This window comes from Mus musculus, chromosome 14 (genome assembly GCF_000001635.26).
Source record: "Mus musculus strain C57BL/6J chromosome 14, GRCm38.p6 C57BL/6J".
NCBI lineage: Eukaryota > Metazoa > Chordata > Mammalia > Rodentia > Muridae > Mus > Mus musculus.
Window position 1 is genome coordinate 53,292,317 of NC_000080.6, and position 25,294 is coordinate 53,317,610.

General features: G+C 40.4%; 3 gene segments (V, D, J or C) and 1 further gene; all 4 read left to right on the forward strand.

The window, feature by feature from the left end:
- The window catches only part of Tcra (T cell receptor alpha chain), a 1,796,232-nt gene that overhangs the window by 864,350 nt on the left and 906,588 nt on the right, over positions 1–25,294 (forward strand).
- Positions 2,280–2,714, forward strand: Trav9n-4 (T cell receptor alpha variable 9N-4). The segment is given in 2 exon segments: positions 2,280–2,325; positions 2,421–2,714. Coding segments are annotated over 2 exon segments (340 nt in total).
- On the forward strand, positions 9,743–10,243 carry Trav4n-4 (T cell receptor alpha variable 4N-4). The segment is given in 2 exon segments: positions 9,743–9,794; positions 9,965–10,243. Coding segments are annotated over 2 exon segments (331 nt in total).
- On the forward strand, positions 20,588–21,106 carry Trav5n-4 (T cell receptor alpha variable 5N-4). The segment is given in 2 exon segments: positions 20,588–20,643; positions 20,816–21,106. Coding segments are annotated over 2 exon segments (347 nt in total).

Genomic DNA, 25,294 nt, shown 5'->3' on the forward strand with positions numbered 1-25,294 from the left:
CAGAAATCTGCCTGCCTCTGCCTCCCAAGTGCTGGGATTAAAGGCGTGTGCCACTACTCCCAACAGCTTTAAACTTTTAAAGTTAAAGTAATGTATAATATATATTTGCCACATGGATTTTTTTCTGTGTACTTGTGGTGCTGTGTGTCTATGTATGTATGTATGCATGTATGTATGTATGTATGTATGTTGTGTGTGTGATATGTATGTTAGTATTTGTGTGTGCATGTGAAGTGTTTGTGTCTGTGTGATGTTGGTGATGTGTATGTATGTGTATGGCAAATATTCAATAGGTGTCAGTGCTCTGTATGGTGTGTGTGTGTGTATTGTGTGTCTGTGGTGTGTACAGTGTATGTGTATGTTCATCTGTGTGATTGAGGGCATTCATGTGCCTTGGTGCATATAAGTTGGTCAGAGGACAGCCTGAGGTCATCACATTCTACCTTGTTTGAGACAGGGTCTCATCTTCAGCACCAGCTTAGCTGCTCCCAAGTGCTTCCTGGGAGTACATTCTGTCTTTACTACCCATCTTGCTCTGGAAACAGTGGTTCTCAACCTTCCCAATGCTGCTACAGTTCCTATGTTATGGTGACCTTCAACCGTAAAATCATTTTCATTACTACTATATAACCCTAGTTTTGCTGCTGTTATGAATGGTGATGTAAATATCTGAAATTTCTGAAAGTCTTAGGAGACTCCTATGAGTGGGTCCTCTGATCCACCGAATGGTCTTCACCCTCGGATTTAGAAGTGCTACTCTAGAAGAAGTAAAACTGTGGACTTATGCTGCCCTGTCCAGCCTTGCACAGCTCTGGAAATCTAATCACAGGCCTTCCTATTTGAGTGCCAAGTGCTTTTAAGTACTGAGCCATCTCCTAGCTGACTTATTAACATTCTTAAATAAGAATCTGAGGTTAGTAATTCAAGTGGTTTTCTGATGTTCTTCAGCTATGGGAGCTGAATTCTGTCATCATAGAGAGTAGACAGTCCTGCTGTATAATAGCACTGACAAGAAAGCTGTGCTGCTCTGGGCAATATGGTGGCTTGGATTTTACACACGCTGGGCTCTTAAATTGCCACAGTAAATTGAAAGCCAGTATGAGTTGCTGGTCTTTGTTTTTGCTGTGCTTCTTTCTTTGTGACCAACCTTCAACATGACTCTAACTCCTTCCGTCTTATGGAAGTACTTGTAAGTCTGAATTCATAGATGATTGTCATTCTTCTAACACTTGTGGATTTGGCTCTATTTTTTTAATATATATATATACTGTTGTTCTTTAAGTTATGGGGAAATTTGAAAGAAACACACACACGCACACGCACACACACACACACACAGGCACACACACCCTCTACAGTCTCATTCATAGGCTAAACATTCACAAATTGCTAGCATTACCCCAGGAAAGACAATTCTTTTGGGAAGGAACAGATGAGAGAAGACCCCATCTTCCTTCTTCTTCCTTAGAGCAAAGAAAAACACACTGTGACTTAATCAATGCATTCCAATGGCCCAGAAAGCTAAAGTGTCTAATCAAGAGTTTCTTTACTGGAGGGCAGTATTGTCACCAGCCATGGAAGTCTCTATGTTGTTTCTTTAGTAAGAAGACCTTCTCATCTGGAGTCCCAACTTGTCAAAGATAGCAGAAGCAATCTAATTTTGTGCATTTCCTGTTGCCTCTGCAACATGCTGCAGAGCATCTACCAAGGGCAATATCTGTGTCATATAGTGTCACTACCATGGCTGTGGTGGTCATTCACACTCAGCCTGAGACAATTGCATCTGAAGTCTGGGGTACACTGCATAACCTGGTTTCCTAGGGAGTATTAACAAGCCATTCACTTTCACTAAATGCTAAAACCAATATATACCAAATTAGGAAAAGATACAATGTGCTTTGTGGGAGTTTTACTTTGTAAAACAGGAGCATAGCAGGAGGCAGGCTGTGGACCCTCAAGACATTTGTTTCCTCCTATGGCCTCCAGAGGGCGCTGCTGCACTCACTAGTGTTCCTTCTTCCTTTGAAGATCTTCACCTGCTCACATCTCATCCTTCTTGCAGCTGGCTGAGTATATAGCAAAGGCAAGTGACAAGAATCAGATATTCAAAACCTTCCAGGCTCGTGTTTGCAGCGTCAGTTTTTATGTGAGCGGGAGACTTCTCCAGCAGACTCTTCCCTACACCTGCTTTCAAGCTCTTGCTTTCCTCAGCCTCTTTCCTGCCTGTCCTGTTCCAGAGTTCCTCCACAACAGAGCTGCAGCCTTCCCAAGGCTCAGCCATGCTCCTGGCGCTCCTCCCAGTGCTGGGGATACACTTTGTCCTGAGTGAGTACAGCTTTCTTGTGGTCTCTGTATCCCCGGATTCTGACTGTCCTCAGTGAAGTCTGCACTACAGTTCCTGACCTAATATTCCTTTGCAGGAGATGCCCAAGCTCAGTCAGTGACACAGCCCGATGCTCGCGTCACTGTCTCTGAAGGAGCCTCTCTGCAGCTGAGATGCAAGTATTCCTACTCTGCGACACCTTATCTGTTCTGGTATGTCCAGTACCCGCGGCAGGGGCTGCAGCTGCTCCTCAAGTACTATTCAGGAGACCCAGTGGTTCAAGGAGTGAACAGCTTCGAGGCTGAGTTCAGCAAGAGTAACTCTTCCTTCCACCTGCAGAAAGCCTCTGTGCACTGGAGCGACTCGGCTGTGTACTTCTGTGCTCTGAGCACACAGTGTGTGGGGCTGCAGGGGGAGCTGAACACAAACACCAATGGCTGTGGTGCTCAGACTCAAGATCTCTCCTTGTGGTCTCTGTGGCATCTCTTTTGACTTGGCGAGGAGAAGGGGCAAGTTGCGCAGTACCCGCTGCCTTTGCGCAGCTCATTTCCAGCTGAAATATCCACTATCTGACTTTGTCTTAGAAGCTCTTTGCATCTTTTCAAAATTATATAACGCTCATAATTCTTTAGGATGGAGGAGACTGTCATTTTTCCACGAGAACCATTTCCTGAGTGGGCATTGCTTAGCTAGTGACTACACTAAGCAGCTCTTTGTGTCTGTGAGGAAAGACCAGAAGCTTCCATTTGTCATTTCACGTTTCATCTACACAGAAAGTGAAAGGTGCGCTCTTCAGCTTTTGTCCTGAAGTTTGCCTTCACTGCTGTCTTTCATGCTGATTTTCCTATTTATTCTTCTTCTGGTGCTAATTACACTGATCAGAATTGGTCACAATATTTAAGTACTTACATTTAGGAAAGAATTTGATACATTGTTAGGTGATATAGAAGTTTACCAGAAACAGGAAAGCTTAGAGATTTGTCACAATTATGTCATTTCTAGCAACCATTAAAAATAAAACAGGAGAATAAGGAATTCAAGCTCATTGGTATTTTTTCCAAAGAACTCTTCATGGTTATAAATACAGTATCCTATTTTTGTTGCCATTTTAAATTCATCAAATCTACTTGAGAATTTGTAGCATGATTCCTTCTTCAGCTTTTATTAGTATTCATTGCTTCCCCCTTTCCTTCCATGATTTTACTACAGTAATGTTAAACATGGATTCTTTTATCTGATATTGTCATGTCCTGCTGAAATAGAGGCAAGAGTCACGGTGGACATTAGTGCTCACTGACACCCGGATGGGACTTTAGTTTCTTCTTCCTCTATTTGAGACAAGGTAGAAGAAGATATTTTACCTCTGTTCATTCCGTATAGGAAGATGAATACTCAGAACAAGAAGAGAAAGGAAGGGGGAATTTTATAGCTGCTGCTTGGCTCAGAAATGGAAGTAGGTAGACACCATGGACCCATGAGCACCTGAGTATGGTTTCCAGCACACACATAAAAAGCTGGGTGTGGTGGCCGTGCTGGGAGGTGAGGACAGGCAGATCCCTACAGCCAGCCATCCATCCAGCCCAGCCTAACCATGAACTGCAGGTATCAGCGAGAGACCCTGTATTCAACAAGCAAGGCAGGTAGCTTCAGAAAAATGACATTCAAGATTGACTTCTGGCCTTCACATGCATATGCACATATGTGCACTTACACACACACACACACACACACACACACACACACACACACACATGCTTACACATGTGCTTGTACATGCCACCACACACTTGTACCCACACACCATGAGCACATTCACATACACATACCACATATATTTTTTAACATTGAACAGAAACACACTCTCAACTAGATCTCCCAGGACCTCTGTAACCTGATCCCCCAACCCTCAGAAATCAGTGTGGGGGCATCTCTAGGAGGTGCCAGAGACATGAGACTGAGGATGGGGGGTGTTCCAGGGAGTCTATGCGGTGACTCTAGCTGAGATTCCTAGTAGTGGGTGATATGGAGCCTGATGTGGCTACCTCCTGTAGCCATGCAGGACTCCCAGTGAAGGGATAAGGACACCAACCCACCCATAAAACCTTCAACCCAAAATGTATTCTTCCTACAAGAAGTGCAGGGACAAAGATGGAGCAGAGCCTGAGGGAACAGCCAACAAGTGGCTCAACTTGAGACCCATCCCATGGACAAGAACCAATCCCTGACACTATTAATAATACTCTGTTGTGCTTGCAGACAGGAGCCTAACATAACTGTCTTCTAAGAGACTCCACATAGTAGCTGACCAAAACAGGTGCAGAGACCCACAGTCAAACATTAAACAGAGCTCTGAAAGTCTTATGTAAGAGTTGGGGGGCGGGGGGAATTGAGGAACCCAGAGGGATAGAGACTCCACAAGAAGACCAACAGAATAAATTAACCTGTACCCTTGGGGGCTGTCAGAAACTGAACCGCCAACAAGAGAACATAAGTGAACTAGATCTAGGTCCCCTGCACATACATAGCAAAATTATGGCTTGATCTTCATGCAAGTCCTCTGAGAACTGGAGCTGTGGCTTTTTTTGCCTGTCTGTGGATCCTGTTCTCTTAACTGGGCTGCCTTGTCTGGCCACAGTGGGAGAGGATGTGCCTAGTCCTGCAGTGACTTGGGGTGCCTCGATAGGTTGGTACACAGGGAGGGGGATCTGCCCTTCTCAGGGGAGAAGGGTTGGGGGAGGGGAGGGGTGGTGTGAAGAGAGGACTGGAAGGCGAGCGAGCTGTGATTAGAATGTAAAGTGAATAAATACATTAATTAATGAACAAAACCCGAACAGAAGCACAATTTCTCTGAGGGTTCTAATACCAAGTGGTTTATCCTATATATTACTCTGGTAATCTTTTAGGTTTTTAATTTTATTTTAATTTTCTTTTCTTTTATTTTTTTATGAAATGAGAAGAACATGATATTTGTCCTGACTTACATATTACTCTGTTACTCTCTCAGTGTGAGATGAGAAGGCAGGGGTAGTGTAAACAATCGTAAGACACAGAACCTACATCAGCCTAGGAATGTTCACATATAACTTTCCAGTGCACTCACCTGCTGCAGGAGATAGGGTTTCCCATTCTTGCCTCTGCATGTCTGGCCAGGCTGAGAACTTCAGGTCCCTGGAGTTCTATGGCAGAGCTTCCTGTGTTTCTCCGTCTGCTCATCTGTATGCAGTTGATGTATCCACATGTTCTTCTGTGCAGCATCATCATCCGACACTGTCATTACAGTACAGTGCCTCATATCCAAACATAGCACACTCTGTTCCACTGTGTCTCACGGTGGCTAGACAAGGAATCGTTAGAGATTAAATATTTGGTTGTTAGTGGGTCAAGGTACAGGCTAATATAGATTTTTATACCATATTTATTTGCAAAAGGTGTGTCTCTAATGTACTTTAGTCAAATCACCAAGCTAAGAAACTTCATTTAAAAATGTCTTTTTCAAAATCAATCAAACAAACAAACAAACAAAAAAGGGTCTTTTTCTGTTTGGTTCTGTTTGGTCATACTATGTAACAAGGCAATGCTCTGTTAATGAAACCTGCTGTATGACACTCCCCCGTGCTCCCTCATGAGATGTGATGAGACTTTACGTATTAGTCACCTTGTTGCAATAGACTTTCCGTTTCCCCTGCTATGGTCTTCATGTAAAATGGCAGCTGGCCACCCCAGAAGGGTGCATTCTTACACATACATACTTATACCTGTACACCATTTTTGTTAGTAGTTATTATGTACATGCTACAAAAAAGTTTTAGAAATGATCCCTGCAAACTATAAAGATTCATGCCATGGTGTTTTGCCCTTTTCTGTGGTTGTTCTAAGCAAGCTTAAGATGTAGGGATGCTTGGTTACAAGTGCTGAACCTGAAAACACTTACAGCCGTGCTAAGAAACGACAGTAGGATTTTACCCACTTTCCACTGGCACTGCATGCACCATACATTAGATGCAGACTCCACTCTTCCCAGCACCTTGGCAAAATTATTAAGATCATCAGATCTTTAGGTATGATTCTCATCAATATTCTGGTAAGAATAGGTAAGTTTCTTATGAGAGACAGCTGCTCTAAAAGAAAGGCTAAAAGTAGAATTATTAAATGTTGGGTACTTTCATCTGTACAGATATGCCTTGCTGCATCTTGCTGTGTGGTTTGGCTTGCTTCATACAGTAGCATTTAAAAATGGACTACTACACATCCATTTTCTGATTTCACAATACAGTACAGGGTGTGGCTGAGACAACACGAAGTTCTTTTCTCAAAGCCTTAGAGGTGGACGTCCAAAATGGAGGTGTGAGCAGGACCCTCTTTTCCAGAGATCTTTCTGTGGTCATAGATGGCAGCTTTTAGTGAGTCCTCATAGGGTCCTTCTCAGATAATGTGAGGGTCTGTGGTCATCATCAGTCTGATGGTCCAGCCCTCCTGTGTCAATTTATTTATTTTATGTTAGTTTACCATTTAATGTCCTGTCTTCAGGTGTCATCACACTGAAGTCCTTAGTGTGAGGGCTCCACCATAAATATTTTGGAAGGGACACAGTTCAGTCCTTAACAACCTTGTAAGATTAATGTTCATATACAAAGAATATTGAGTCCTCCTTATTCTAATATTTATGGATTTCTGGTAGACATATGAACACACACACACCAGAAAGAATTGTATACTAAATGTTGAAATTTTGGGTTGTTTCATTGCAGATTTTCCTAAAGGAGTGTGTAGCAAGACTTAATATGATTTGGCAAAACTGTTGCTTTTTATGTGGTTTTATTACATGCAAGTGAATAAATGTGTGTATGTGTTTTAGTATATGTATGTGAGTGTGTAAGTATAATTGTGTACGTGCGTGTGTACATGTGAGTGTGTATGCATGTATGTATGAGTGCATTATGTGTTCGCATGCACAAAACTGAGTCCATTGGGGATCATGCCTAAGTTTAATGATTGCCTTTTCTTTCATTGCCTGCACATTTCTAGTACTGGAAACAAAAATAAAAACAATTCACAAAGAAGCTAATTATGAATGAATGGAAGTACAGGGACCCGTGGTAATAACTGAATCTGAAGGAGTATCATCCAGATGGGTTGTGTAGTAATGCAGCCACCATTTCAGTATATGAAAATTTTAGATTTAGCTTCATTCTTTTCTGCTTCATTTATTCTTGGGGTTTCCCTCTGCCTACTTCCCATCTCCCTTTCAAGCTTATCATTCTCCTCACAGGCTTCCTCTCCACCCGACGGCACAGTAGGCCTGCGTGAGGGAAGGCTGTGGTGCTTGTGAGGGCTCAGTGGGTTAGAAAGGAGACTTCAATCTGTTCAGCACTCGCAGGAGGACAAAGCCCTACACTGTCTGCTCAGCATTCTTGGTTTGGGTTACATTTTTTCCAAAGAAGTATGTGCCGAGAATTAAAGTTTTGATTCACCCAGAAGATTGTTTGCTATATATAATTTGTTAATTTTTATATTTGAGTAGTTTTAATATTTCAGTGGTTTTAAAAATCTTGATTTTTTTTTCTTTCTTCTGTTGTTTTGATAAAGCTTTCATTGTTCTCTATTACAACACATGACCTGGAAGGTCTCAGCATACAGAACTGTATTTCAGTTCTTATGGTGAGTTCCACAATGCCTTAATAAAATGGATGCCTAAATGAGACCTAAACAAGGATGGCACCAATAGGCAACAAATACACATACTATTGTTGACGGGGAAAACCTCACAGAGCCCCAACTCGACACAAGATATTTCAGTCTACTAAGAAATGCCGAGAACAGGGGAAATAGACTTACCCAAGGAAAAACCTCCCAATTTATTATTGAATACCATGTGGTCTGTCCTGAAATCATATTCATACAAATTACACTATATAGTCTGAGCAGGTGGTATCTATATATTTCAGACTCTATATGTAACAACGATTAAAGAAAAAGCAGCAAGACAACATGAGTTGGGGGAGGGGCTATGTGGAGTGGCAGAACATGTGGTTTTGTTTTTCTGGGTCTCTGTGAGCACATTTAAACCAATCTTTTCTGGTTCCATCCATATAACTGCGAAGTCTATAGTGCTGTTTTTCTCTACATTGAAGAATATTCCATCATATATAGGTACCACAGTTTCATTAACCATTCATCAGTTTAAGGACATTTATGTTGTCTCCGCTTCCTACTGTGAGGAGAACAGCAATGTACATAGTTAAGCAAGCTCTGTGGAGTGGGACATACACCAAGAAGAGGCATAGCTGGGCTGTGTGGTAGATTGACCTTTAGTGTTTGAAGATTCTCCACACGTATTTCCAGAGGAGTTGCATCCCAGTTGTTACTCCCCTGAGAATGAGTGCAGGTTCCTTTACTCCCTACACAGCCTCCTCAGCATTTATTGTGAGGCATTTTATAGATTTTACATATTCTAACTGGTGTGAGGTGAAATCTCAAAGTTGTTTTAATTTGCATTTTCCTAATTGCTAAGGCTGATGAGAAATTTTGAGGTGTTTTTCTTTGGCCATTTTAATTTCTCCTTTTGAGAACCCCATCTAGACAGTCTTGTCTTCTGACCATCTGCATTTCCTTCATCAGGAAGTGAAGGGCTGGTTTAATGAGGCTTATGGAGATGGTCACTATTGTTGGTGGTTTCAGTCCACTAGGGGGCACTGCAGGGTTCCTAAAATTACTTTTTCTTAAGTGGCTCTGAGGTTTGAAGAGCTGAGAAGAGAAGAGACATAAGGACATAAGGCAATCCATTCCCAAAGCAAGAAGTACAAGCGATGATGTGGAGTTCACATGGATCTCTAGCTCTCAATCATTCTGCAGAAAATCATAGGTATCTAGAGCCTGTTCACTGGGTCCCAGGTGTCTATAAACCTATTTTAAGAATAACTCTCTGAACAGATAAAAACAAAATAGAACTACTGGGCATTATGACAATGGACACTCAAGAGAAAACATCTTTACTGTTTTTATTTCTTTTATATTTATGTCTAAAATTCCACAAACTCAAAGAACTGGAATTATTCCAATACCATTCCTCCCCCCCCCTCTCTCTCTCTCTCTCTCAAGTGATTGGTTTTTCTACCAGCATTCTGTATTTATGTATTCCCCTTTCTCAAACATCCTCACCCCCTGCCCCGCCCCAAACTCCTTTATATTACGTGTTACATTAGAAACACAGTGTCCTGGGCTCTACATCAATGTCCTACACGGTCTTGGAGCAATTACAATGCAGAGTCATGGGGCAGAGGTGGGTGGAGTTTCGCGTTCAGCTGAATGAGGAAGCTCGGTGATTCAGAGAGAACCTGTAGTCTGTAAGCACAAGTGTGTCTGGGCACAAGACACCCTTCAGAGGTGGAGTGAATACATCCCAGCGATTGGACAGGGGCCATGCAGAGGAACCTGGGAGCTGTGCTGGGGATTCTGTGGGTGCAGATTTGCTGTGAGTTGTGCTCAGCTAAGTTCCTATTAAGGATTCTCCAGAAATGTCAGTGGTGGAGAGGAAGAGAGCTCACACAGAGCTCATGCGCATTCATCCTCACAGGGAAGGCTATTTGACCTGTGTGGATGAAAACCTCTCTGATTCTGGGTTGCTTTTCTGTTTCCAAGCAGGGGTGAGAGGAGATCAGGTGGAGCAGAGTCCTTCAGCCCTGAGCCTCCACGAGGGAACCGGTTCTGCTCTGAGATGCAATTTTACTACCACCATGAGGGCTGTGCAGTGGTTCCGAAAGAATTCCAGGGGCAGCCTCATCAATCTGTTCTACTTGGCTTCAGGAACAAAGGAGAATGGGAGGCTAAAGTCAGCATTTGATTCTAAGGAGCGCTACAGCACCCTGCACATCAGGGATGCCCAGCTGGAGGACTCAGGCACTTACTTCTGTGCTGCTGAGGCACAGTGCTCCCAGCAAGGCTGGAGCCTGGCCCCAAACTGCAGCTGAGTGTGCAGCTCCAGTCCCCGCCTTGCACAGCTGGGGCTTCATCAGATTTCTACCAGTCACAGGGAAGATGTGAGAAAAGATAAAAATACCATGGCAGTGCACAGGTACATTCTGGCTGACACGACACCGACTTCTAGAATGTCAAATGCTCAGAAACACCACCTCACATGACTAAAATATGCATGTCATTTTTTTTCATATGCTGTGCTAATGTCATAGGATATAAACTCTCTTACATATTCGAGAATCATTTGGGTCATTTTTTAGAATTTGAAACTGAGAGCAACTGTTTTCATCCTTTGTTTAAAGAGCAATGAGACAGCGCTTTTAGCTAATCTGCTCAATAGGAAGTTGATAAAATAATTAATTTAATATATCTAGTAAATTAGATTGTAGAAAGGCTAGAGAAATCTTATATATTTCAAATATATAATACATTTAATTATGCAATGTAAAAAATATTTCACATAATAATTATGAGCCAAAAGATAAGTTACCAACTAGAGAGATACATCTGCTATTTATATCACAATAATACTTGTAGCAGTTGATTCTACCAAATTTTTGTATATAAAATTTCTCATTAAAACACTGCTTTCAAAAGAAACCTTCTAAATATCATCCAATAGGGGACTGATTCATTATATAATAATTAAATGTGAACCAAATAACTGTTCCTGCCCTCCCTAGACCCCCGCAAGGATTGGCAGATTATTTTATTCCACAGTTGAAAACTCTGGCCTGTCTTTGTCTCTGTGAGGGATTGGAAAGCAGCCATGCCATTCATTCCTGCATTGTCTGTCCGTTGCTGTTTTCACTCAGGAACAGCAGCTGAGCAGCTACAACTGTGACTGGACTGACTGCCTTCCATTTTCTTTCTCGAGCTTCACAGATTAGCTGACCCCTTGTGATTCATCAGCCCCACCCCCACTGTAACTACACTTCTTTAAAATATAGATTATCTGAGCTCCCCAGACAGTAATAAGTCATCCCCAAGTGTCAGTGAGATTTATGTGAGCAAGGCTAGAAGTGGTGTCACTAGAGTGACAACATGTAGCTGAGAATTATTGATTCAGTCTTTTCAGAGAGTTTCCAAACAGCAACCATGCTAATTCTTGCTTCTTGGTAGGGTCCCGCCATGGAGTCAGGTGACATTGGAAAGTGGCAATTACAGACGAGTTACTCTGAAAAGGCTTTCTAACTGATCTTGATAGAGCTTCTTCCTAATCCAATTCCAGCTTAATCCTGATTTGAAAGTGTTTGTTTAGTAAACAAATTATCTTAAGGACTACAGTTAGCAGTTTTAGAGGTTTAGTTATTTTTTAGACAAGACAACCCAATATAGTTTTTTTTTTAAGAAATGCAATGTAAATGTTATTATCTGCTGCAAATTCTTAAAATCAAAATTAAAATTAAATAAAAAAACAAAATTAGAAAACTGTATTAATTGAGAAAAGCACCTTCCATTCTTGATATTTTCATCAACAGCCCTGATGTCTGGATCCCCTTCATCCCATGCTTTCAGAAGGTCTGTGAGCTTTCACACTTGTAGATGACAATGCCCATTCTCTTTTTAAACCTGGTCTCCAACAGTATCTGTGTGATGCACAGTTAACTTCACCCTGAGATAGTCGTCTGTCATCTGCTCCATTTCCTGGACTGACTCTTCGAGATTTTTTTTCTTATTTCTTCATTTTGAACTTGAATTTTCTCATTAACTTTTACTAAGTTCTCAATTCTATCCCCATGTCGAACACGTTCACAGTACGCTTTAGACATCTGGGATTGGCTGCCACTGCCTTCACCACTACCTGATCAAAGTGTTGACTTTTTTTTTCTTTTTTAATATTTTTATATATATATATTTTTAGGTATTTTCCTCATTTACATTTCCAATGTTATCCCAAAAGTCCACCATATCCTCCTGTGACTCCCCTACCCATCCACTCCCACTTTTTGGCCCTGGCTTTCCCCTGTACTGGGGCATATAAAGTTTGCATGACCAATGGGCCTCTCTTTCCAGTGATGGCCGACTAGGCCATCTTTTGATACATATGCAGCTAGAGACAAGAGCTCCGGGGTACTGGTTAGTTCATATTGTTGTTCCACCTATAGGGTTGCAGATACCTTTAGCTCCTTGGGTACTTTCTCTAGCTCCTCCATTGGAGGCCCTGTGATCCATCCAATAGCTGACTGTGAGCATCCACTTCTGTGTTTGCTAGGCCCCGGAATAGTCTCACAAGAGACAGCTATATCAGGGTCCTTTCAGCAAAATCTTGCTAGTGTATGCAATGGTGTCAGTGTTTGGAGGCTGATTATGAGATGGATCCCTGGATATGGCAGTCCCTAGATGGTCCACCCTTTTGTCTCAACTCCAAACTTTGTCTCTGTAACTCTTTCCATGGGTGTTTTGTTCCCAATTCTAAGAAGGGGCACAGTGTTCACAATTTGGTCTTCATTCTTCTTGAGTTTCATGTGTTTCGCAAATTGTATCTTATATCTTGGGTATTCTAATTTTCTGGGCTAATATCCACTTATCAGTGAGTATATATCATTTGAGTTCTTTTGTGATTGGGCTGCCTCACTCAGGATGATGCCCTCCAGGACCAACCATTTGCCTAGGAATTTCATAAATTCATTCTTTTTAATAGCTGAGTAGTACTCCATTGTGTAAATGTACCACATTTTCTGTATCCATTCCTCTGTTGAGGGACATCTGGGTTCTTTCCAGCTTCTGGCTATTATAAATAAGGCTGCTATGAACATAGTGGAGCATGTGCCCTTCTTACCAGTTGGAACATCTTCTGGATATATGCCCAGGAGAGGTATTGCAGGATCCTCTGTAGTACTATGTCCAATTTTCTGAGGAACCGCCAGACTGATTTCCAGAGTGGTTGTACAAGCTTGCAATCCCACCAACAATGGAGGAGTGTTCCTCTTTCTCCACATCCTAGCCAGCATCTGCTGTCACCTGAATTTTTGATCTTAGCCATTCTGACTGGTGTGAGATAGAATCTTAGGGTTGTTTTGATTTGCATTTCCCTGATGATTAAGGGATGCTGAACATTTTTCAGGTGCTTCTCAGCCATTTGGTATTCCTCAGATGAGAATTCTTTGTTCAGCTCTGAGCCCCATTTTTAAATGGGGTTATTTGATTTTCTGAAGTCCACCTTCTTGAGTTCTTTGTATATATTGGATATTAGTCCCCTATCTGATTTATGAAAAGTAAAGATCCTTTCCCAATATTTGGTGGCCTTTTTGTCTTATTGATGGTGTCTTTTGCCTTACAGAAGCTTTGCAGTTTTATGAGGTCCCATTTCTCAATTCTCGATCTTACAGCACAAGCCATTGCTCTTCTATTTAGGAATTTTCCCCCTATACTCATATCTTCAAGGCTGTTCCCGCTTTCTCCTCTATAAGTTTCAGTGTCTCTGGTTTTATGTGGAGTTTCTTGAACCACTTAGATTTGACCTTAGTACAAGGAGATAGGAATGGATCAATTCTCATTCTTCTACATGATAACTGCCAGTTGTGCCAGCACCATTTGTTTAAAATGCTGTCTTTTTTCCACTGGAAGGTTTTAGCTCCCTTTTCAAAAATCAAGTGACCATAGGTGTGTGGGTTCATTCTGGGTCTTCAATTCTATTCCATTGATCTACTTGTCTGTCGCTATACCAGTACATCACAATTGCTCTGTAGTACAGCTTTAGGTCAGGCATGGTGATCCCACCAGAGGTTCTTTTATCCTTGAGAAGAGTTTTTGCTATCCTAGGTTTTTTTGCTATTCCAGATGAATTTGCAGATTGCCCTTTCTAATTTGTTGAAGAATTGAGTTGGAATTTTGATGGGGATTGCATTGAATCTGTAGATTGCTTTTGGCAAGATAGCCATTTTTAAAATGTTGACCCTGCCAATCCATGAGCATGGGAAATCTTTCCATCTTCTGAGATCTTCTTTAATTTCTTTCTTCAGAGACTTGAAGTTCTTATCATACATATCTTTCACTTCCTTAGTTAGAGTCATGCCAAGGTATTTTATATTATTTGTGATTATTGAGAAGGGTGTTGTATCCCTAATTTCTTTCTCAGCCTGTTTATTCTTTGTGTAGAGAAAGGCCATTGGCTTGTTTGAGTTAATTTTATATCCGGCTACTTCATTGAAGCTGTTTATCAGGTTTAGGAGTTCTCTGGTGGAATTTTTAGGGTCACTTATATATACTATCATATCATCTGCAAAAAGTTATATTTTGACTTCTTCCTTTCCAATTAGTATCCCCTTGATCTCCTTTTGTTGTCGAATTGCTCTGGCTAGGACTTCAAGTACAATGTTGAATAGGTAGGGAGAAAGTGGGCAGCCTTGTCTAGTCCCTGATTTTAGTGGGATTGCTTCCAGCTTCTATCCATTTACATTGATGTTGGCTACTGGTTTGCTGTAGAATGCTTTTATCATGTTTAGATATGGGTCTTGAATTCCTGATCTTTCCAAGACTTTTATCATGAATGGGTGTTGGATTTTGTCAAATGCTTTCTCTTCATCTAACGAAATGATCATGTGTTTTTTGTCTTTGAGTTTGTTTATATAGTGGATTATGTTGATGGATTTCCGTATATTGAACCATCCCTGCATCTCTGGGATGAAACCTACTTGGTCAGGATGGATGATTGTTTTGATGTGTTCTTGGATTCGGTTAGCGAGATCTTTATTGAGGATTTTTGCATCGATATTCATAAGGGAAATTAGTCTGAAGTTCTCTATCTTTGTTGGGTCTTTTTGTGGTTTATGTATCAGAGAAATTGTGCCTTCATAGAATGAGTTGGGTAGAGTACCTTCTGCTTCTATTTTGTGGAGGAGTTTGTGAAGAACTGTGATTAAATCTTTTTTAAATGTCTGATAGAACTCTGCTCTAAACCCATCTGGTCCTGGGCTCTTTATTTGGTTGGGAGACTATTAATGACTGCTTCTATTTCTTTTGGGGATATAGGACAGTTTAGATCATTAAGCTGGTCTTGATTTAACTTTGGTACCTGGTATCTGTCTAGAAACTTGTACATTTCATCCAGGTTCTCCAGTTTTGTTGAGTATAGCCTTTTGTAGAAGGATCTGATGGTATTTTGGATTTCTTCAGGATCTATTGTTATGTCTCTCTTTTCGTTTCTGATTTTGTTAATTAAGATGCTTTCCCTGTGTCCTCTAGTGAGTCTGGCTAAGGGTTTATCTATCTTGTTAATTTTCTCAAAGAACCAGCTCCTCACTTGGTTGATTATTTGAATAGTTCTTCTTGTTTCCACTTGGTTGATTTCACCCCTGAGTTTGATTATTTCCTGCCATCTACTCCTCTTGGGTAAATTTGCTTCCTTTTGTTCTAGAGCTTTTAGGTGTGTTTTCAGACTGCTAGTGTTTGCTCTCTCTAGTTTCTTTTTGGAGGCACTCAGAGCTATGAGTTTTCCTCTTAGAAATGCATTCGTTGTGTCCCATAAGTTTGGGTATGTTGTGGCCTAATTTTCATTAAACTCTAAAAAGTCCTTAATTTCTTTCTTTATTCCTTCCTTGACCAAGGTATCATTGAGAGGAGTGTTGTTCAGTTTACACGTGAATGTTGGCTTTCTATTATTTATTTTGTTATTGAAGATCAGCCTTAGTCCATGGTGATCTGATAGGATGCATGGGACAATTTCAATATTTTTGTATCTGTTGAGGCTTGTTTTGTGACCAATTATGTGGTCAATTTTGGAGAAGGTACCATGAGGTGCTGAGAAGAAGGTATATCCTTTTCTTTTAGGATAAAATTTTCTGTAGATATCTGTTAGATCCATTTGTTTCATAACTTTTGTTAGTTTCACTGTGTCCCTGCTTAGTTTCTGTTTCCATGATCTGTCCATTGGTGAAAGTGGTGTGTTGAAGTCTTCCACTATTATTGTGTGAGGTGCAATGTGTGCTTTGAGCTTTACTAAAATGTCTTTAATGAATGTGCCTGCCCTTGCATTTGGAGCATAGATATTCAGAATTGAGAGTTCCTCTTGGAGGATTTTATCTTTGATGTGTATGAAGTGCCCCTCCTTGTCTTTTTTGATGACTTTGAGTTGGAAGTCGATTTTTTTAGATATAAGAATGGCTACTCCAGCTTGTTTCTTCAGACCATTTGCTTGGAAAATTGTTTTCCAGTGTTTCATTCTGAGGTAGTGTCTGTCTTTTTCTCTGAGATGGGTTTCCTGTAAGCAGCAAAATGTTGGGTCCTGTTTGTGAAGCCGGTCTGTTAGTCTATGTCTTTTTATTGGGGAGTTGAGTCCATTGATATTAAGAGATATGAAGGAAAAGTAATTGTTGCTTCCTATTATTTTTGTTGTTAAAGTTGGCATTCTGTTCTTGTGGCTGTCCTCTTTTAGGTTTGTTGAAGGATTACTTTCTTGCTTTTTCTAGGACATGGTTTCTGTCCTTGTATTGGTTTTTTTCTTTTATTATCCTTTGAAGGGCTGAATTCGTGGAAAGATAATGTGTGAATTTGTTTTGGTCGTGGAATACTTTGGTTTCTCCATTTATGGTAATTGAAAGTTTGCCTGGGTATAGTAGCCCGGGCTGGAATTTGTGTTCTTTTAGTGTCTGTATAACATCTGTCCAGGCTCTTCTGGCTTTCATAGTCTCTGGTGAAAAATCTGGTGTAATTCTGATAGGCTTGCCTTTATATGTTACTTGACCTTTTTTTTCCCTTACTGCTTTTAATATTCTCTCTTTATTTAGTGCATTTGTTGTTCTGATTATTCTGTGTCAGGAGGAATTTCTTTTCTGGTCCAGTCTATTTGGAGTTCTGTAGGCTTCTTGTATGTTCATGGGCATCTCTTTCTTTAGTTTTGGGAAGTTTTCTTCTATAATTTTGTTGAAGATATTTGCTGGCCCTTTGAGTTGAAAATCTTCATTGTCATTTACTCCTATTATCCATTGGTTTGGTCTTCTTATTGTGTCCTGGATTTACTGGATGTTTTGAATTAGGATCTTTTTGCATTTTCCATTTTCTTTGATTGTTGTGTCTATGTTCCCTATGGAATCTTTTGCACCTGAGATTCTCTCTTCCATCTCTTGTATTCTGTTGCTGATGCTCACATCTATGGTTCCAGATTTCTTTCCTACGTTTTCTATCTCCAGAGTTGCCTCACTTTGGGTTTTCTTTATTGTGTCTACTTCCCGTTTTAGGTCTAGTATGGTTTTGTCCATTTCCATCACCTGTTTGGGTGTGTTTTTCTGTTTTTCTATAAGGACTTGCAACTCTTTAGCAGTGTTTTCTTGTATTTCTTTAAGTGAGTTATTAAAGACATTCTTGATGTCTTCTACCATCATCATGAAATATGCCTTTAAATCTGGGTCTAGGTTTTCGGGTGTGTTGGGGTGCCCTGGACTGACTGAGGTGGGAGTGCTCGTTTCTGATGATGGTGAGTGGTCTTCGTTTCTGTTAGTAAGATTCTTTGCCATCTGGCAAACTCTAGAGTCAGTTGTTATAGTTGTCTCTGGTTAGAGCTTGTTCCTGTCGTGATTTTGTTATTCTCTACCAGCAGACCTGGGAGACTAGTTCTCTCCTGAGTTTTAGTGCTCAGAGCACTCTCTGCAGGCAGGCTCTCCTCTTTCAGGGACTTTGCACAGATATCTGGCGTTCAGACTTGCCTCCTGGCAGAAGATGAAGGCCCAAAACAGGACCTGTCCTAGAAGCTGTTAGCTTCTGTAGTCCACACTCTCACAATCATTAATAGTCATACCCTCTTTAGAGTCCTTGGGAAAAATAGTAATATCTATTTTGGTGTCTTTGTATTAGTGTTCAGCTATATTGCATTTTTATGGTCTACTGGAGTAGGGTTCCTGGGTTCTGGTGGGGACATATTGTCTTGGCTATTAATGATTGTATATTTGTACTATTGTCTGGGCCTGGATTGATTTTGTTTCCAAGTATTGATATATGGTATTTTCTTTGTAAAGTGTATGTTTCCTTCCTTGGTTTCTGATGACTTCTTTGAATCTTGGTGAAGTGATTTCCTGGTATAAAGTGCTTCTATGGGCCAATGTGTGGCAGAAAGAATAGATGTGAGCTAGGAGAAAGAGCTGATAGACACTTCTGCTTATACTTATAGGTGTTATACATAAAGATTGAGAGTGTGGTGCAAATAAAAGATCCTGCAAGTAGGTTATGGTAAGGCAAAGCATTATATGGAAAGATGGGGGATTAAAGGGCTAGGAACCCTGTGTCTAAACTACAAGTTGTAGTGTCCAGTGAATGCAGTACAAAAAGGGGAGCTATAAGAAGGTTGTTAGCAGGCTGAGGATAAGAATGGAGAAATTGTAATAGAAGGCAGGAAGGATAGAATGAATAATCTACTTGAGTCCCTGCTAATATATTCACTGCAGGAAGGAAGGATGCGTATGCTTTGGATGGTAACAAGAATGAAAGGGGATGGACGAGAGTCATTGCGTAAAGGTTCACAGTAACTGTGGCACTGCATTATCTGTAAGGTTTATTTTAGTTCCTGGGAACTGGAAGTAGAAAGGAAAACAGGAGCCCACAAGTGCTGTTACAGGGATGGGGGTAAAACTGCAGAAATTTCAGTGTGGGACATGAAGATGAGTTAAGATGGACTACCTGATTTCTAGACAGCTGAGGTGGAGTGTCTTTATTGGCCTTTGAACCAAAGGAATGGTGGTGAGGAGAGGCAATGCAGCAACGTTCAGCTGAGTCCCAATGAATGCAGGAACAGTGCGAGAAGAGCTCCCTGCAGGCTATGGGGTTGAGAATAGTACCAGGAGAAATGATAGGGAGAGCAGTGAAGATGGTCCACCTGCTCCCCAAGCCTGCGTGAACACTGAGTTTCCAGATAGACAGTGTTTGTAGGTATTCACCGCTGACACCAAGGAAAGCAAATGGGCTAGAATGGGGGTGTTTGAGGAGGGTCCACAGGAAGGAGGAAAGCTGGGTTTGTTGCAAGGTTTGGCAGATTCCACAGGGAATCCACACTTCCATTCTATCAGTAATTCAGCCTCCCAACACTGGATGCAGTAGGAGTGAGTGAAATGGATGGTGCCATCCTCAAGGTCAAATGACTTCTCAGAAGTTTCCTAAGAGTAGTTCTGTGTATTTGTGATTCTAGGCAGACTTCTCTGGAAAGTGGGATGAAGTACAAACACATCATATCTGTATTGTCAACAAGAATTCACTGAAATAGGAGGAACATTATCCCGGGCCTGGAGGGCCTTGGCAGTAATGAAGAGGAAAGATGAAGGGTTCTTACCAAAGAGGAGATAAGGAGTCAGCAAGGGGAGGAGGGAGCCAGGCTTGGTGGTCAGGGGAATCTCATAGGTGACTTGATAAGTCTCTAGTCAAAAGAGACCTTAATTCTGTAACCTATTCTCCTGGCCAGTCCGTTTGTCAATTGTCTCGATTTTCCCAGCACCAATTATACCATTTGAGATAGTTCAGGGCAGATACCTTAAGAAGATTCCTAGAGCAATCTCATCTAGATATGTGCTTATCTGTGTATAATGATCTGCAGGGAATAGAGAAGACTTCCAAATAGTGGCTACATAAAGTTAATTTAGGATTTTCCTAAAATGACTTAGACATATATTTTCTCAGGAAAAGGTATAAAATGAATCATAATGCAGGAAGTTCGTAATAATGCAACATGCAGAGACCAAACTGCAAAAGTAAGAGACAGAAAGACAGCGATTACAACAAGCCACTCAGCTTTGCTGGGACTGTGTCAAGCAGGGGTGCTGGATTCATGGCTCTCATCACTTTTAGTGGGTATGGCTATGCCAGGTTTGATTAGTAAATACAGTTCTAGTGAGAAGAAATGTTACACACACCTATTAATATACAACATATATACATTTATATATGAAAACATTACACATAAGAAACATAATGTATACAATGTGTTATATGCAAAGAACAAACAGCCTCACTGGTGTGTACCAAGACCATTCTTGAGCTCTCAATACTAAGACCCTCTTGGGATGACTTATTAGTGTTTTGTGTGTCTGAGTCCCTCCTAGGTTCAGAGAGCGCTTAGCCTGAGGCCTCAGTAGTTAGGAATGCAACCACAAGGTGTCAGCAGATCTTAACTGCTGGGGAGTGTGCAGAGAATTCACTTCTTTGTGTGCTGATTCTGAAGGCTTGTGACAGAAGCAAAGCCTATTTCTCAGTGGCTGAGGTGACTCCAGAGGTAGAATTGTCACTGAGAAAGAACAACATCCTGAGAGTTATAGCTGACCTGCTAGTCACCACAGTCTCTTCTGGATTTTAATTTAATTGGGAAGAGCAATGAAAACATATGCTCCTACATTATTCATGTTTCTATGGCTGCAGCTGGATGGTGAGTTAATATCTGAAGGCCATAGAACAATCAGGGGGCATTTCTGAGACACCCAGGGGGAAACTCTATTCAGGTTTATTCTAGTTACTCTAGAAAAAGAGACTCCTGGAAAGGGGGTGACCTCACAGCCTTTCTCCTTTTTTTTTTTTTTTTTTTTGTCCCATCTTTCTGCATAGGGATGAGCCAAGGTGAGCAGGTGGAGCAGCTTCCTTCCATCCTGAGAGTCCAGGAGGGATCCAGTGCCAGCATCAACTGCACTTATGAGAACAGTGCCTCCAACTACTTCCCTTGGTATAAGCAAGAACCTGGAGAGAATCCTAAGCTCATCATTGACATTCGTTCAAATATGGAAAGAAAGCAGACCCAAGGACTCATCGTTTTACTGGATAAGAAAGCCAAACGCTTCTCCCTGCACATCACAGACACCCAGCCTGGAGACTCAGCCATGTACTTCTGTGCTGCAAGTGCACACTGCTCCACGGGCACCTGCAGTCTGTCCTCAAACCTGCCATGGGGCCTGGAGCCTCATCTACATCCTGTGTCACAGGCCTTCCAAGGAAGCATTTGCCAGTTGTTAGTTTTAGGTGCCAACTAATATAGACATTAAAAATACAAAATAAGAATGTTAATGTCAAGTCACTCAAAACAATTTAGGACAATTTTCTCCATTTTAAAAATTTATTTTAAAAATTAAAATATAATTTTGTTGCAAGTAGTTCACATACTTTCCGCAGGACGGTGGCTGTACTACCAACCCACTCCTGGCTCCCTTTTGTTCCACTTTGCTTAGCTGGGTTGATGCCACCAGCACTGGCCTGGCTTCTCTTTCTTACCCATCTTTGCTCCGCCTTGGCTCTGGGATCGGCTGCCATCAGCCCCAGTACTGCCTTTCTCTCTACCCGCCTTTGTTTTGGGAGTCGACCACTCCACCAGACCACTCCCAAAACCCTTGAAGCAGTGGATAAAGGACACACACTCAGTTTGTCACTTTACAGCTTGCCTTTCATGGCACAATTGCTGGGCACAGATACCTCCTGCCTGGAAATGTGTGCGCTTACCAAATCACCATCTCCATCTCTCCTTCCACCCCAAACTCCAATCAGCTCCTGCCAAACATCTCTGGTAACCTGGCAGCAGGAGAGCCACAGGCCGTGGCTGCCCCAAGATCTTACATGATGGATGTTTGCTTCTAGTCTCAAAGCATGACAGAAAAGCTCCTCTCCTTCCTTGTGTCTCCTTTTTTTCCCAGGGATCCAGAATCTCACTTGTACCTTCCACCCAGCAATTGGCTCTCTGCCTTCTTTATTGACAAATCAAGAACCTATTAGGGAACTAGACCTTAGCATCAGACCCTCTCCTTACATAATTTTATTAACTCCCCTTTCTCTTTCCTCCCTCCACCTCCCTATTTATTCCTTTCCTCATTCCCTCACAAACCCTTGTCTTTCCTTTATAACTATTAAGGTTACATATATGTACAAATACAATCAGTTGTGTCTCATTAGCATTGGTTGTATGTATAGAATTTTAGGGCTGAGTACCTACTATTAGATAGCTAATTAGGGAGATTATCTTCAGGGATAAATACTTCTCCATCTCTCCCTTAATTGTTTGTAGTTATTTGACATGGATATCAAAGGGATACAAATATGAAAAAAAATAAATCAAGTTATCAGATGATGTGGTATTATTATACATGAGATCTCCAAGACCCTACCAGAAAATTTCTAGAAATTATCAATAAGTTCAGCAACATGGTAGGATACAAAATATACTTACAAACATCAGTAGCCTGTCTACATACCAACAACAAACATGCTGAGATTCAGATCATACACACATTCCCATTCACTATAGTTTCCAAAAATATATATGGGAATAAACCTAACTAATGAAGTTAAATTCTTCTTCTTCAAAAAAATGACAAATCTCTGAAGAAACAGGTAGAGGAAGACACTAGAAAATGGAACATCCTCTTATGCTCATTGATCAATAGGATTAATATTGTGAAAATTACCATTGCACTAAAAGTAATTAAAAGATTCAGTGCAATCCCAATCAAAACCTCACACCAGTCTTCACAGAAATAGAAAACAAAACATCTAAAAATTTATATAGCAGCACTCAGAACACTGAATAGACAAGAACAAAAATGATAAAGTCCAATGGCATATGATAGTTAAAATACTACATATACCTAGAGAATAAATTTTATTGAAACTAAAGGAGAAAAAACACAGGTCTCAAGTGAGGGAAAGCCTATCATAATAAGAGTTAACTTCAAAACAAAAATTGGAAAGCCTGAAGACCTTGGAACAATGCATTCCGAATCTTAAAAGACTATAACAACCATCCTAAGATAACAATGTGAAGCAAAACTATCTGCCATGATTGATTGAGGGAGGAAGAAAGATTATATATCCAACAAAGCAAACCTAAAGAAAACGTGAGAAGCATTATTTGGGACCAAAGAGAGAAATGAGGGTAGTAGAGAGGCTTTGGACAGAAATACAAAGCCATAATTATGAAAATATACAATACCGCTGAGAACACAGACAGCTGCAAACATCAGCAACATGATGACCTCATCTAACGCACGCATTGCAGTAATAACTTTACACATCACTAGGCTCAGTTAGTCACTCAAAATGACTAAATGGATGAAGAGACAAAATCCATCTATCTGTGCCAGCAAGAGACACATCTTAGTTTTAAAGATAGGCACTACCTTAGAGTAAAACGATAGTCAAAAGAATTAGTCAAATGGGACATGGAAGCAAGCAGCCATTTCCATCCTAAAATCTGACAAAAGTAAAAACCCCTCTAGCAATACACAGACTCATGGAGATTAAATAACTCATTTCTAAACGATGAAGGGGTGAAAGAAGAAATCAAGAAACAAATAAAAGAATTTCTGGAGCTAAATAAAAATAAAAACATAATACAACAAAACCCTTTGGGACACATTGACAGCATTCCTATGAGAGAATTTTATGGCTCTAAGTACCTACATTCTTTTAAAAGAATTAAAGCACAAATAAAAGGCTTAATGATGCAACTCCAAAATTGGGCAAGGACAAGCAAAATCCAAAAAACAAGAAATAGAAATAGAAATAGAAATAGAAATAGAAATAGAAATAGACCAGAAATCACTGAAATAAAAACAAAGCAAACATATTTAAAAAAAAAATCAATGAATCTAAAAGATGGTTCTTTGAGTAGAGTAACAAGATTGACAGATCTTTGGCTCAACTAAATAACAGAAAGAAAGAGATGACTCAAATTATCAGAATTAGAAGTGAACAGGAAATCAATACAACAGATACCAACGAAATTCAGAATAGTTTAAGGGGATATTTTTAAAATGTATAGCTGGAAAATATAAAAGAAATACATGAATTTCTAGATGCAGCCAAATGAACAAACTTAAACCAGAAGAAACCAACAACCTAAACAGACCCATAACAGATGAGGAATTTGAATAGTAATGAAAAGCCTCCAACCTTAAAAAAATTCCTGGAACAGATGTATTGATAGCAGAACTCTACTAGACATTCAAAGAAGATCTACAGACAGTTTCGTTTCAACAATTAAAGAAAATAGAAAGAGGGGTATTCCCAAAGTCCTCCAAAGCCACTATAATTATGTCCAAACCAGGCAAAGATATAGCAACAAAAAATAAAACTATAAGTCAATATCCTTGATGAACATAGGCTCAAAAATACACAATAAAATACTTGTGAAAAGAATACAGAAATACATCTAAAAAGGTTATATACCACGACCACAATGGCTTTATCCTTGAAATGCAGGAATAGTTTAAAAAAAAAAACCCACAAGGCAATTAATGTAATATAGCACATAAATGGACTTAAAAACAAAAATCACATGATCATCTCAATAGATTCAGAAAGGGCCTTTGACAAAATCCAACATGACTTCTTCATACACGTCCTAGAGAATGTAGGGCTAGAAGAAACATACCCCAACACAAAAGCTATAGGGGAGAAACGCACAGCCAACATCATCTGAAATCAGCAACCTAAATCTCAACCTATGGGTTGCTGCCTCTTTGGAACCAAACAACCTTTCCCCAGGGATCACTTAAAATCATCGGAAAACACAGATATTTACATCATGATCCACAACAGTATCAACATTACAGTTATGGAATACCAATGAAATCATTTGATGATTTGAAGACTGGTGGGTCACCACAATAGGGGAAACTGTATTAAAGAGTGGGAAGGTTGGGAATTACTGTGCTAAATAAAGAAAACCTTGAACCAATCCCACCAAAGTCAGAAATAAAACAGGGGTGGCCCCTGGCCCTATTCCTTTTCAACATTGTCCTTGAAGCACTAGTTGAAGCAGTAAGCCAAGAGAAGGAAATTAAAGGATACAAACAGGAAAAGAAGAAGTCAAACTATCACTATCTGCAAATGATAGAATACTACAGAGATCTCCAACTCTTATCAAAAAACTTCTAGAAATTATTTAAAAATTCAACAGCTATTAAAAACAATGACTTCATGAAATTCACAGGCAAATTGATGGAACTAGAAAATATCATCCTGAATGAGGTAACCCAGACACAAATGAACACACAAGGTATGTACTCACTGATAAGTGGATATTAGCCCAAAAGCTCAGAA